Source organism: Cebidichthys violaceus, unplaced genomic scaffold (genome assembly GCF_023349555.1).
Source record: "Cebidichthys violaceus isolate CVI_PGR_0920_01 unplaced genomic scaffold, fCebVio1.0.p SCAF_4, whole genome shotgun sequence".
In the NCBI taxonomy this organism is placed as follows: domain Eukaryota; kingdom Metazoa; phylum Chordata; class Actinopteri; order Perciformes; family Stichaeidae; genus Cebidichthys; species Cebidichthys violaceus.
In genome coordinates, this window is record NW_027176594.1 from 6,654,824 (window position 1) to 6,667,819 (window position 12,996).

The 12,996-nt window shown below is 42.1% G+C and overlaps 2 protein-coding genes across 2 annotated transcripts in view; one reads left to right on the plus strand and one right to left on the minus strand.

The window, feature by feature from the left end:
- The window catches only part of gstcd (glutathione S-transferase, C-terminal domain containing), a 48,737-nt gene extending 40,541 nt beyond the window's left edge, over positions 1-8,196 (minus strand). Inside the window, exons 1-4 of the mRNA XM_068727290.1 lie at positions 8,042-8,196; positions 7,440-7,861; positions 5,783-6,241; positions 4,101-4,370 (exon numbers count right to left, since the gene is read on the minus strand). Of these exons, the coding sequence (XP_068583391.1) occupies positions 4,101-4,370; positions 5,783-6,241; positions 7,440-7,850 (1,140 nt within the window). The 5' untranslated portion in view covers positions 7,851-7,861; positions 8,042-8,196. The remainder of the gene's footprint in view (positions 1-4,100; positions 4,371-5,782; positions 6,242-7,439; positions 7,862-8,041) is intronic.
- On the plus strand, positions 7,820-12,992 carry ints12 (integrator complex subunit 12). Its single transcript, XM_068727291.1, has 8 exons — positions 7,820-7,893; positions 8,328-8,492; positions 9,391-9,555; positions 9,653-9,814; positions 10,213-10,394; positions 10,521-10,680; positions 10,833-10,976; positions 12,185-12,992. Exons 3-8 carry the CDS (start codon positions 9,400-9,402, stop codon positions 12,740-12,742), a joined length of 1,362 nt encoding a protein of 453 aa, XP_068583392.1. The 5' UTR covers positions 7,820-7,893; positions 8,328-8,492; positions 9,391-9,399; the 3' UTR covers positions 12,743-12,992.
- The last annotated feature ends 4 nt before the right edge of the window (positions 12,993-12,996 follow it).

Here is a 12,996-nt window from a genome sequence, read left to right on the forward strand (position 1 = left end):
TGATAAGAGGGTTACAAATATAAGCCTGTGCTTCGGCACAGTCTAGAAAAGGCAGGAAATGGGGAGAGTCTTTTATCACTGCCAACAATTAAATACAAAAAGAATCTCTTCAGGGAAAATCTTTTCTAACAGCTGTGTATTTGTCAGTGGTCTTCCTAATCTGCTGTGATAATAGGTCTGCATGGCCACTAATAAATATGACATTTATGATTAAAGTGTAAAAGAGGTGTGTGGTACAGGCAGAATGTCATCCACATTTTTCTTAATTTCCTAGGTATTGTGGTCTCTGACATTATTAACTTACTTTTTTTTTTTGTTTAAATCACGCAAATGTGAGGCCTTATTCAAGTCTTTTATGTAGTCAAAATGTGTGTATTTAGTTATCACTACAACAATTGATTGTGCTAATGCATAGTATCATGATAACAAACTTAAAAAAACAAACATCTACACTACAGAAGATAGTATTATCAAGGTGCAATATGCAGTATACCTGCTATCAAAGCATATTACCCAGTACATACAGGTAAATAACTTGAAGACATAAACTGAAGGCTACACAAATATTAACAGTTGCGTGATGTAATGCAACACAAAACAACAGCCCTGGATAAACACCATTTTACTAAAAAATAATTTTTGCTGTCGCCACTACTTAATTTGTTTGTGTGTTATAGCTGTGCGTTACTACAGCAACCTGGGGCTGAATTGTGTGGTGTTGTGTAACATTACATTATAATCAACATTTTCTTTTCTAATATTTCCTCTAATTAAATTTACTTTAAAAAGGAGGAGCAAACACATGAAGCACACTTAACAATATAATGCATTCCAACACAAAAACAGCATAAACTACAGCTTCAAAATGACCCATGATTTTAACAGACTTAAAAAATGAATTTAAACAAATGATTCAGTTTTAAACTAATACAACACACAATGTGTCTACAGCCATGGTCCAAAATTATTGTTAATGATTTAGCTGAACATCTAATTTTATTGAAACACTGAAAGAAGGTAAGTTATTATATATTAACACATTTAAAAGACACTGTGGATGCCTTCCACAATGGCCGCCTGGCAAGTAAAGAGCTCAAATAAAGATCTGTGCAAAAAGGACAAGCTGCAATGCTGCGGTTCAAAAGGACGAGCGTTGACATCAGTTAGGCCACATTTTCACAATGCACCAGTCATGTTCTGAAGTTAAGATGGACACTACACACAAGCTGGTAGAGCTCAGTCTCAAATGGCAAGCAATGGCCAAACCCTCATGCCCATCTGAGGACCGTAAGGAGTAAGTAACCTGCCCCACAGCTGTTTAGTTTCAGTTTCCATGGTCAGGGACAGACGCAGACTTTCAGTAATCACAGTTTCTGGCACACCAGTTTTCCTGTGAGGCCCTTTCTGTCAACATTCTGCCTCATGTCTCTCCGTCTCCCTCTGTGTGTTTGTCTCTGTCTCCTATCTGTGTGAATCATGTGCTTCCGGTTTGCTGCCTGTTTGTTTGTGTAGCGTGTCCTCTTTTCAGGTTTAAATGATGGAGAGAAGGTAGTGAGGCTGTTTTTTGGAGAGTTTCTCCCTTATCCAAATCGAGGGTCAAAAATGACAGAGGGAGCTGAATGCTGTGCAGATTGTCAAACGCCCCTGGGGCAGATTTGTGATATTGGGCTTTATAATTAAGACAGACTAGACTTGGCAACAGAAAATGCAAGATACCATGAATTTTGGTTCAACTAATCCTGTTAACTCACTAATCCTCCTTCTCTGGACCACCCTCATATTATACTAATTGAATTTTTGGCTGATGTTAGTAACTGTGTTTCGAGACCTGTCAATCAACGTGTCAGTGACAGCAGGCAGGTATTAGTCTTGGATTTTGAATGTTTGGTAGCGGGGCTACTCTTTTGTTTACATTAGGATCACAGTGTTGCGCCTCTACAGCTCATTGCACAGGCAGTTTGACTGGCATGCATCAGTGTGTGTTAACTGAAGTGAGGAAGAGGGAGAGTTTATGAGCCATTTATATTGTGGATAGAGTAGCCGGATGAGCCTGGTGCCTCTGGTTAGCAGCAGTGAGGGATCGCGTGTCACAGTGTCAGACGGCAGACCTCTCTGTCTCCATGTACTTGCCTTGGGACGCACACAATCATATATGACACACACACACACACACACACACACACACACACACACACACACACACACACACACACACACACACACACACACACACACACACACACACACACACACACACACACACACACACACCCTGGCCAAGACAACACAACAGCTGCAGTGCAGACATGATGGTGGCGACACGCAGCCATCCTTATAATCCCTCTAGGCAAAGAAAGAATGGTGGCCATTGTGTGTGTGTGTGTGTGTGTGTGTGTGTGTGTGTGTGTGTGTGTGTGTGTGTGTGTGTGTGTGTGTGTGTGTGTAGGCATTCCTCTAAGTTTTAATGTCTGACTTCAACCTGCTATGAAAACTGTCATTTGTGCACATCTGTGCCTGTCTAAATTCAATCCAGCAGCATGGCACGTAAAAGGCAAATCACATCCTGACCACCCAGCTCACTCATCCGCCTCATCCAAACTGTCCAAATACTGCCTTCTTCCCTTTGCTCTCTTCTCTCGTCTTTAAAAAAAACCCACATTGTTATAGACACTTAGCCAGCAGGAAATCACAGGAATATCTCTGCTGAGAGAGCAGAGCAACAAGGCCAAGTGAACAGTCTGAAAGCTTAGAGTAGTGAGAGGTTAGTCAGGGCTGAGGAGACAGTCTCCTTTTTGAACAGCTGGGTCTGCTTATCTCCTTCTGGAAAAGCTAGTAGAAAGAAAATGGTGCAGGGGCAATATTTGGTGTGCTGTAGAGCAAAGAATGCTATAAATTTGTGTGACTGTGTGTGTGCCTCTGGCCAAAGCTCCCTGAGGGAACTGCATTTTAAGAGCGTGGACACATTATGCTACTGTTGTGTGCCGTCTTGTCTCTTTACAATAAGATTTTGAACCATTACTACAAACTACTTAGTCTGACTATAAAACTTTTGTTTTCTTTTGGACTGGATTCATTGTTTTTATTGCACCTGAAATGAGCATAAGCTGAATGTGCATTGTCTGCACTATTGCAAGTGGCAACAAGATCCACTGAATGGTGCATTTTATAATGCACTGAGGGCAGTACAGTACTGTTGATATAAACAGATTCTATTGTACGTTTTAAGACTGATTACTTTTTTTTATTAGTTTGTATTGATTGATAAAAAAATACTGTCAAATAAAAACAGTAAAAGAAATACTGTGAGAAGAAAATCATGTATACAGACAAGCATCTTTAAAAAAAGCCCACTTAAAATGTTAATTCTGTGACTGAAAGCACTTAACGTTTAAGCACTGTCAGAAAGGCAAAAAAATTTAACGGTTTAGAGAGTCTGCCAGAAGCCAAAACATTAACTTAGAGATATACTCTTGAAAGCACAATCAGCAGAAAATGGGTGCATGAAATTCCACGGATAATAGTTAAAGGAGCAATATACGACATTAAGAGCATTAATATAGCAGGGAGCAACTATTATCTGTGTAAAGATATAGTGGAATAATGTCTACCTGAGCAGAGAATGAAGTCACTTTCCCTCTCTGTGTGTTGTTATCAGAGCTTGTCTGTGCTTTGTTGACCTAGCCGGGCCGGCCCTAAGTGCTTTTAGTGCACGTGAGCGTGCCCCACTGGCTGGCTTTCGGCCGCTGCTCTGCACTGCTCTCAGCGGTTACAGCCGATAACGCCATCCCATCAGACAGAGTCGTCGCGGAAGCGTAGCACCCAAGCTCCGGCTCCCCCTCAGGTATACACCGTTAGCTCTGTCAACACGTTTGCCGTTAGCTACAAGCCCCCGGCTCAGGCGTTGTCATGTTGAGAGGCAATCTAGATGCTCCCAATCTCGTATTATGCACCTTTAACAACCAATTGGAGCCCTAAAACCCTCTACCTGTACTGTGAAGGGACACTGGAAGACACTTCCTCAAATTGGCAGAGGTGTGAGAGCATGTTTGCTGAAACAGAGAGGTAAAACATGATAAGTAAAAGGAAATGTTATAATTTACTTGAAGTTTGGTGAGTGTGGGCCTGGGGCCGCCGACAAAGGGAGGCTGCACGGCCATCTCCTGGCCTTCTTCTAGCTCCAATAGGCTAGTTGGGAGGTCCTCTGCTGAAGGCCCCGGGAGGCTAGACATGAGAACTTGGGGGATGGAAAGAGCCATCCCACACTCCTTGGCAGCCCGAAGGACCCCAGGTACTTCCTGAACACGGCTGTACCAACGCAGCAGGTGGGGGAGTTGGTGCAGAGAGCTCGCAGCATGTGCTTGGAGGGAACACTAGCAAAGAAAAGAAAAGGAATGAAAGCAAAGAGATATTGATTAAGTGACTCATCTGACGTGTCATCTCCAGTGGAGCGAGATGTCAGCTTCCACTAGAATTCACTCATCACACTGGTGGACGGACAGACACGAGGAGCCAGCAGGGAAAATCACCAAAACAGCGTTGGCAGGAGGGTTAGGGTAAAGACACAAACAGAGACATGATCAGAGGCGCAGTGCCACTGTGTGTGTGACTATGTGTGGAAAACGGAAGACAGAGACAGGGACACAGACTCGGAGGGAGGGGAGCACTCTGTAGTGAGACATGTGGGTGGAGCGGAAAACATCCGTCGTGGCCGCATGTATCGTGGACAGTGATGTGGCCGTTAAGAGGAGACACGCTAGGCTGAGTGTGAAACTGGAAACCACTGGAGCACAGCTGACTACTAAAAGCCTCATTGTGAGAACTTGAGTCGGTTCCCACAGTCGAGGAATAGTTGGGAGGCGGCTGAAGGGTGAAATGGAGGTTGAGACCCACTTCACTGGCTGACAGTGCAGCATTCCTGATCAATAACAATATACCAGTGAACTAAATAGACGCGGTACGCTCTGATCTCCGCTGTAGTTACTTTAATTGCTGCTACCAACTTAACTTGTAAACTATGCGATCATTCTATGTCATGAATATTCAAAAAATGTTCATGAGCTTGCAGAATTCTTTTTTTTAAGTTAAGAGTTTTAAGGTCAATATAAAAACACCCACCAATTCTTGATCAATTGCAGAGAAAGAAAAAAAAAATAACTTTCCCATAGGAAAGTCATTGAAATGAATTTCAACCTGCTGCATTTGAATAGAAACCCGACCATACACTGTTATCAGTCTGTGCCAGGTGGCTCTAGACCCCCTTTGAGAGCACAACCTGCGCCAAGTGTGATGCAGCAAGTCGTCTAAACTCAAGTTTCAGCCTGGATTGGTCTGAAAGGAGCTGGGTTTACTGCCTGCTCACCCTGACCAGTGTCAAAACCATAAGTCATGCATAATTAGACCAGTCATCATAATAAAGATGAGTCTGTAAATACGTATACATATATATATATATATATATATATATATATACACACACACGAGGAGTCACGTGTGCTACTGTTGAGACAAAGCCTTGCGTGGCTTCACTTCATTGCTCACAGCACAATAATGAGTATATTGCTGACAGTAAATTTAGTAAAGTTCACAGTGTGTCATGCATGTAAAGTATAAGGCTTACAGAGGAAATATAGACATTAATAATCACATTAAATTAGCATTTGACATGTATTCATGGTTCTTAATTATGCAAAAACTTAAGGCAGTAATAAGACCAGGATCCTTAGTCACAAGGGTTCACTACTGACAACACTCAAACATGAATCATGAACCCCGAGGCCCTTACCAAGTACTGATAGATGCATGGCAGCAGCACCAGGTCAGTCAGAGTGAAGTACAGTCCTTCTGCAAACACGTGCTGCAGCGGAGGCAGGTCTGTGGTCTTCACTTTCCTGATCTCAGAGTTCTCTCTGGTGGTCGTAGTTGGAACTGAATCCACAGACAGCTTGGCCAGAGCCGCCCTGAGCTCAAGTCCGTCACTGACCTGAGGCGATCGTCCGGGCTCGGACTCGGTGTCTGGCTTCCCTTTGCCTTCAGGGGACTCGTTCTTTTCATTCCGTCTCTGCTCTTGGAGTTTCTGTCTCCGTATCTTGTCATCATTGTGGACTTTGACCGGCTCCGCGAGCCTCCTCTCGAAGGTGAGGATGGAGAGAGGCAGCTGCTGATATTGATTGGTGGGATTTTTGAGGTGTTCTTCAACAGCAGAGGGGATTCCAATTTCACACAGTCTGGTCCACTTGCTCACCTGAGTGCAGGGAAAGAAAAGATGTTTACGGTCAAAAACGGCAGGTGCTCAAAATAGAACATCATTGGTTATTGGTTTATTGTTGCGATATGTTATATTCTATAAACATATATTATATTTTATCTGTCTAATTACAATGCTGCTGACACTTTAACATGTTGTAATAGTACATCGACCCTGATCATATTGCGTCGTCATTATAGTAAAATAAATGTTAATTTGGAATAAAAACTTTGCTAGACCATGTAAAATATGACCAGTTTATCCAGTGAGAACTTAAATTTCATCAGGTGAGGAATGAGTTCAGAATTGAGAACCACTGACGACTTTAACCCACAACCAACTGAACAACAATGACAATGTATTATTTTAAAAAGGTGCATATTTAACATCGCCGAGGAAGTTACTGGTGAAGAACGATGTAACGTTGAACTCAACAGTACCACAAGATGTCGGGCAATTATTTGAGTTTTGTTAGATGTATAAGTTTATAAGCGGTTGCAGAATTCCAGAGGAATTTCCTTGAATGACATACTTCATTGAATCCCAACTAAATGTGTTTTCATTTACTATATGCTGACCTGCAGTGCACTGACTAAAAGACTGGGTTATATGAGTAAATAATCAGAATTAATTATTTGAAAGTAAATTGAACACTGTCAATTTTCCCTATGATTAAAACCAAATGATGTCCTTTTTCAGAAAATAAATAATAAAATAATAAGATCAAATCAAGTGTTACTGGTATTTTGACAGGCTAACACTGACATAAGCATTATGCCACTATGTACCCTAAATATGGAAAGTATCCTATCGCATCTCAGGCACTGCTTTCAATGAAATTGAGATGTGGAAGAAACGCATTTAAAGTTTATTGTAAATCAATACGTCTACAATCTGGATTCACAGTAATGATGTCATTATATAGTCAATATATTTGCTCACACATCCGTAAACACTGAGTCAAAGGGTCAAATGTCCTGCGATTTCATAAATGCCTGGAGCCAAAATGCCCTGGCCTCACAATAAACTTCACTACAAGTTTTGCTAAAGTTTCAACCTTTTAAAGCAGCCATCTACAGTACATCACAAGTAGGTGTAGTTATGCTTGAAACTCCCAACCATGACTGATGCTACACGTCAGTGGACTTTGTTTACTTGTACTTTTTGATTACGTGTGTCCTTGCTTGACACTAACCTCCGCACAGGCCTTCAGACAGGTCTTCTTGAAGCCCAGCAGTGCCAACACATCCTTTCTAGAAGGGTCGGCCTCCAGGGCCTTGTTGATGACGTGTCTCAGGACCACCGCCAGCCCTGCCCTGCAGAGCATCCCGGTCTCATCCAGAACTGCAGGGAGACGGCAGCCCCTCACCAACTGGGGCAGAGCCTCCAACTGAACGTCAGACACGTCCAAACCCTCTGGCAGCTGACTCCTCAGTGATTGGGAGCTGGCAGGTTTGGTGAAGACGAGGAAAACTTTGAAAGACTTGCACTCGCAGTAGGACAGGAGAAACAGGGCGATGGAGGTGTGCAGCGGAAGACGCGGCTCCTCATTTTGGCAGCAAACGTCTAGAAAGAGGGAGAGATGCTTTTCCTCGGTGTGCTTCATCGTTAATAGTACTGTGAAGGGAAACACATTGAGAGGTTAACAGGTGACGTTAATTTGATTTGGAAAAGTGTTCAGGTGTCTTTTCATGAATGGCTGCAAGAATGTGTTAGCTGAAATACAACGTCAGACCCGGTGAATAAAATGACATTAACAGACACTTACAACTGCTTTAGTAATGTAAATATACACACCGGCAATTTCAATACAACCACGTTGTTATGGTACACGCTTCCTGTTCAAGCTTCTGCTTCTTCTTCTTCTTCTTCTTCTTCTTTCCTTGTCTTATGCTAGGTTAGCTCCACAGCGTCATCTGTTGCCTGATAGCAACACGTACGAATCTTAACTGATGACAAAATATAAAAAGTTACATACATTTCAATTACTTAAAAGTACAGGTGACAAATCAAATTATATATTACATATAGAGTGTAAAGTTATGTACGATTTGTTTTTTTATAACGCCTATTTTCACCCAAGGTTCCGAGCGACTAGATTCCGGACATATTTAACGGTTGCACACATCCAGGCGAAGACTGCTCCCCGGCTTCTCATCTAGGAAGTGTTCAACCCTGAACGTTAGTTGCTCACCAAAACGAAACTACTGAGTGAAGGGGCAGATTTCTATAAGAAGCAGACTGTGAGGTAACGTAACACAAATGAACAGTATAACCTGGGAACTCGGTTTTATAACTGACAGTTGACAGGAAACGTAACTTTAGCTGCTGTGGCGCGAGGACTCGTGTGTTTTCTGGTTCGTACTAATATCGTCACAGGGCAACCAAATTAAATCGTTGTTAGGGTATGAATGTCTTTCGTGCGAGATATTTTTTTGGACCCAACATGGGGGCGAAGTTTAATTCCGAGCATCCTGTTCAGCACATAGTTATAGATGAAGCATCAGAGTGAACACACTGGTTGACATGTATTGTCTTTTATTGTCTATAGGATTTTTGGGGGTGGGTTAGGGTTATTTCTCCCTATTTCTGCCCTCCTCTCCTCTGACTTCAGTTTGTATAATCGCATCTTCTGTTCTCAGTATTTATGATTGTGGTCGTCAGTTCAAAAGTATAAAAAAAAATGATTGCATGAGAGACACGAACTGGGTGGGACTATAGGCTGTACTGAAGAAAAACAGACTTTTACCAATAAATATTTCAATCCTTCTAAATAATGAACATGGATAGAAGATGTTTGCTTTTAAAAGAAGTTGAGGGATTCCAGTTAGGAGGCTGTAGATGCAAAAAAAAGTACAGTGTTGTATTAACTGTAGCAAATATCTGTAGAGATTTAAGCCCTTGAAATTATTGAATTGATATTTTGATCTTGGAATCAATCTAGTATTTCACTGGACTATGTCTATAATCAATCCCAAAGCTCTTATCCAAGACAAATGTCAGTCCAGATGAACACTGCAGTCTATATAAGGCATTTATATTTAAAAAATCAGTCGTTTGTGTAACACAACTTGTCCTCCTGAGCAGTGATATTTGATACATTTGTACAGAAGCTTAAAAAGCTGACATTATTTTATGATTCCCAGTGTTTAGCCATGGCTGGACCTGTCAGTCTGGAGCTGGATCCAATCTTCCTAAAGGGACTGAGTTACCTACACTCCAAGAGTAAAGACTCTGCTGAGAAACTCAAAGCTTTACTAGACGAGTCCCTTTCAAGAGGAAGTGACTCGTCTTACCGTTCATTACAAAAAGTAAGGAGTTCATTACATTTTTGTATTCATTATTGTTCATTTCTCTTTCAATTTCATTGGAATTACATTGTTCTGTCTTATCATTGTATATCTGCAGGATATAGAGGTGTCCAAGGGGTCTGTGTCAAAACTGAGCTTAAGTAAACAGGACTCAAAGTCCTCCTCAAGTTCCTCATCCTCCAGCAGCAGCAGCAGCAGCAGTAGCAAATCCAGCTCGGAAAAAAGCAAGAAAGAGTCGGAAAAGAGGCCTGCAGAGAAGGTAAGGAACAAATAGACTCTCCAAAATGAACTCAAAACCACATTTTCCAGTCCTGTTTTACTTCCATGTGTTCAATTGTGAAGTAGTACAGCATCAACTGTGACTGTTGTTAAGTCATGATCAACTACATGTGTACATTTGTCATTTTAGAATTATGGTCAAAGCAGCTGAGAGGGAAAATGTTTTTCTAATATTTTGGTTTTCAGGTTTCTTTTAGACTTACAGCACTCTATTGCACAGCGGCACTCTCAGGCAAGAAAGACTAAGGCGATCCATACTGTTAGTGAGAGAGTAGAATAATCAATAAGATGGCTATAAATTGACAATGTTGTTACTTATGACACTGATGTCAACAGGCATTGTCCAAACAGAACTCTTTCTGTCTTACTGACAAACAGGTCAGGGTTGACTTGGGTGAGGTGGACCCTCCCAAAAAGCCTCGTTTGGAGAAACCAGAGAATCGCTCTTCTCCAGTTACCGTTCAGACGAGCAAAGACCTTCTGCCGAACATAAACGACTACGATGAGACCAACGCTGATGACTTTGCGATGGAAATGGGCCTGGCTTGTGTGGTTTGCAGGTACATCTTAATTATCAGCAAATGTAGTTATTCTCTCATACGTGAGCTTCCAGATGTTGGTATGCTCAATCTTTGTGATACAAAGGTAAACTTACTAACCTGCAACATGCTTTTCCATTGCCTCAGACAAATGACAGTGAGCATGGGAAACCAGTTGGTTGAGTGCCAGGAGTGCCATAATCTGTACCACCAGGACTGTCACAAGCCCCAAGTGACCGACAAAGAAGTGAATGATCCACGGCTTGTGTGGTATTGTGCCCGCTGCACCAGGCAAATGAAACGTATGGTGAGGAAAACAAATTATAACCCAGTCTTTGTATGTATTTTTTTAGTGCATCATCATTGATTGTGTGACTAATCGGTGTAGAAGTCATGTTAGTAGTTTCAGTATTGGTATTGTTTCTGTCTAAAACTAACTAACTACTGTCTGCCCACTAGGCCCAGAAACCTCCACAGAAGCCATCTCCTGCATCTGCATCATCAGCGCCTGTTGTCAAAGACACATTGGTGAAAAAGACAGAGCTTAAAGCCAAGCCGGACACAACCAGCACCTTCCAAGCCTTCAAAAGAACAGAATTGAAGGTTTGTGTCAACTAATTATGGCTGCATGCCACATTTTTGATCCACAATAATATTTGCTGGTATTATTAGTTGCAAGTAAATAGACTTTCTAGTCTTCCGACCACTCAAAACGCTCACACACAGATGGCAGAGGCTTCCATACAAGGTGCTAAACCGCTCTTCAGGATGTAAACTAATGGTCACAGCCTTCGGAAGCAGTGTAGGGTTCAGTAAATTGCCCAAAGAAACTTAGACATTTGTGCAAACGGCTCGAAAAGGCAGTCAACATAAATCCCTGCTAAGAAAAATGAGCCGACGGTAGACGTTAGAACACTGACTTCTGTTGCTAAGGCAGTGTTCCTGTTCAGTATAATTTCTCCAGAGGGAGTGGGTTCAAAATATTTCAAGAGTACTTTTACTTATTGGGAGTTCACGATGGGGTTATTTTCACAGCAGACATGTTGCCTTTTAAGTGAGTGATTTGAATATGTTAATTCAAGTCAGTGTGGGAGTTTGGCTCAAGCAAGTTGAGTCATTGTGTAGCCTGCAGGTAACTCTGCTGATTGACATATCTTGATGAATATGTATTTGCTCTACTACACAGTGATCTGAAGATATGTTAACGGATAAGGCTGGTGTTCAATTTAGTTGTTTTTTTGTTGTTAACAAATCCCTTGGAAAGACCAAGGCTAACAAATGTGTTGGTCCATCTCTCAATACTTTCTTCTTACTGGTAATGGATCAGACTTTGCTGCACTCTCACTCTGTTCTCCACAAAAATCCATCATAAAAATCCTCTCCACCAGAACCTATTTCTTGGTAACATATAGCATGAAGCAGTAGAAGAGATGGGTATATACCAAAGCTAAATGATTACATGAATTAAATATGGTAATGCACTGGAGGTCTTACAGGTATGAGCATCTGAAGTTAAACCATCTCTCTTGCCATGAAATGGTAAATGAGCTTCTGTTAATAACAACCTTGCCATACTTTTTTTTTTTAATTAAATATCAAACATACCTGCAGACCTAAATTACAGGCTTTTTAAAGTAAACTCCTTTAAGAACATTGAATTTATTTGTTGTTGACTTAAGAAATAAAGTCGTCTTCTCAGGATCTTAATCTCAAAACTTTAAAAGTTATTATTGCAATATGACAATGAAATTGTAGGCTCTGTTGAATTAGTGTTGCACTGTGGTAATTGTGGTAACTATTTATAATTTCAGGCGTCCACAACATCAGCCAATCCCACCAGCAGCAACTCCACCTCCTCAGGCAGCGGCCTCACAGGCTGGGCTGCATTTGGCGCCAAGACGAGCCCATCTCTAGCTGCCAGCTCCAAACTAGGTTCTTCAGGCCCGAGTGGGAGCCACAAGACCTTGTCGGCTCCTTCTGGCCAGAAACCTGTCGGGCTGTCTGGGCTAGCAGGAGCCAAGTCAGGTCTTGGGAGTGCAAAGACACCCGGGAGCGGAAACGGAAACGGCTCAAGCCAGGTCCCTCTAAAACCTCCTCCACCACTGACTCTGGGTAAGCAGCCTCTGAACCGTTCATCGAGCGGCGAAAGCCAAGGCAAAGGGCCGTCTTCGTCAGGGGCCGGCTCCCCGAGCGGCTCAAGTGGAGGAGGGAACGGAGGCAATAACGGAGGAGGTAACGGGAATAATGGGAATGGGTCAAAGGCTGCACCAGGGGACAAAGCACCAACGTCCCAAGAGTCCCAGCTCAATGCCATGAAACGGTTACAACTGGTGAAGAAGAAAGCGGCGCAGAAGAAACTGAAGAAATGAGTAGAGAGAAACAAAGAGGGGGAGGAAGTGTGAGGGAGTAGAAAATAAATGTGGAAGTAGTGCCAGAGCGTTGTGTTTCGTATTAAAAGAGTAACTGTACATGAGTAACACCATCCAGTCAAATACTTGAATCTTGCTTTGTATAAATGCTGCTGGACTGTGTATGTACCTCGTTCTGTTTTAACACGTCTGACCGTTGAAAAAGTGTCACTTTTCTTTAACAAACATTAAATCTCTTCTTATGCACTGACATG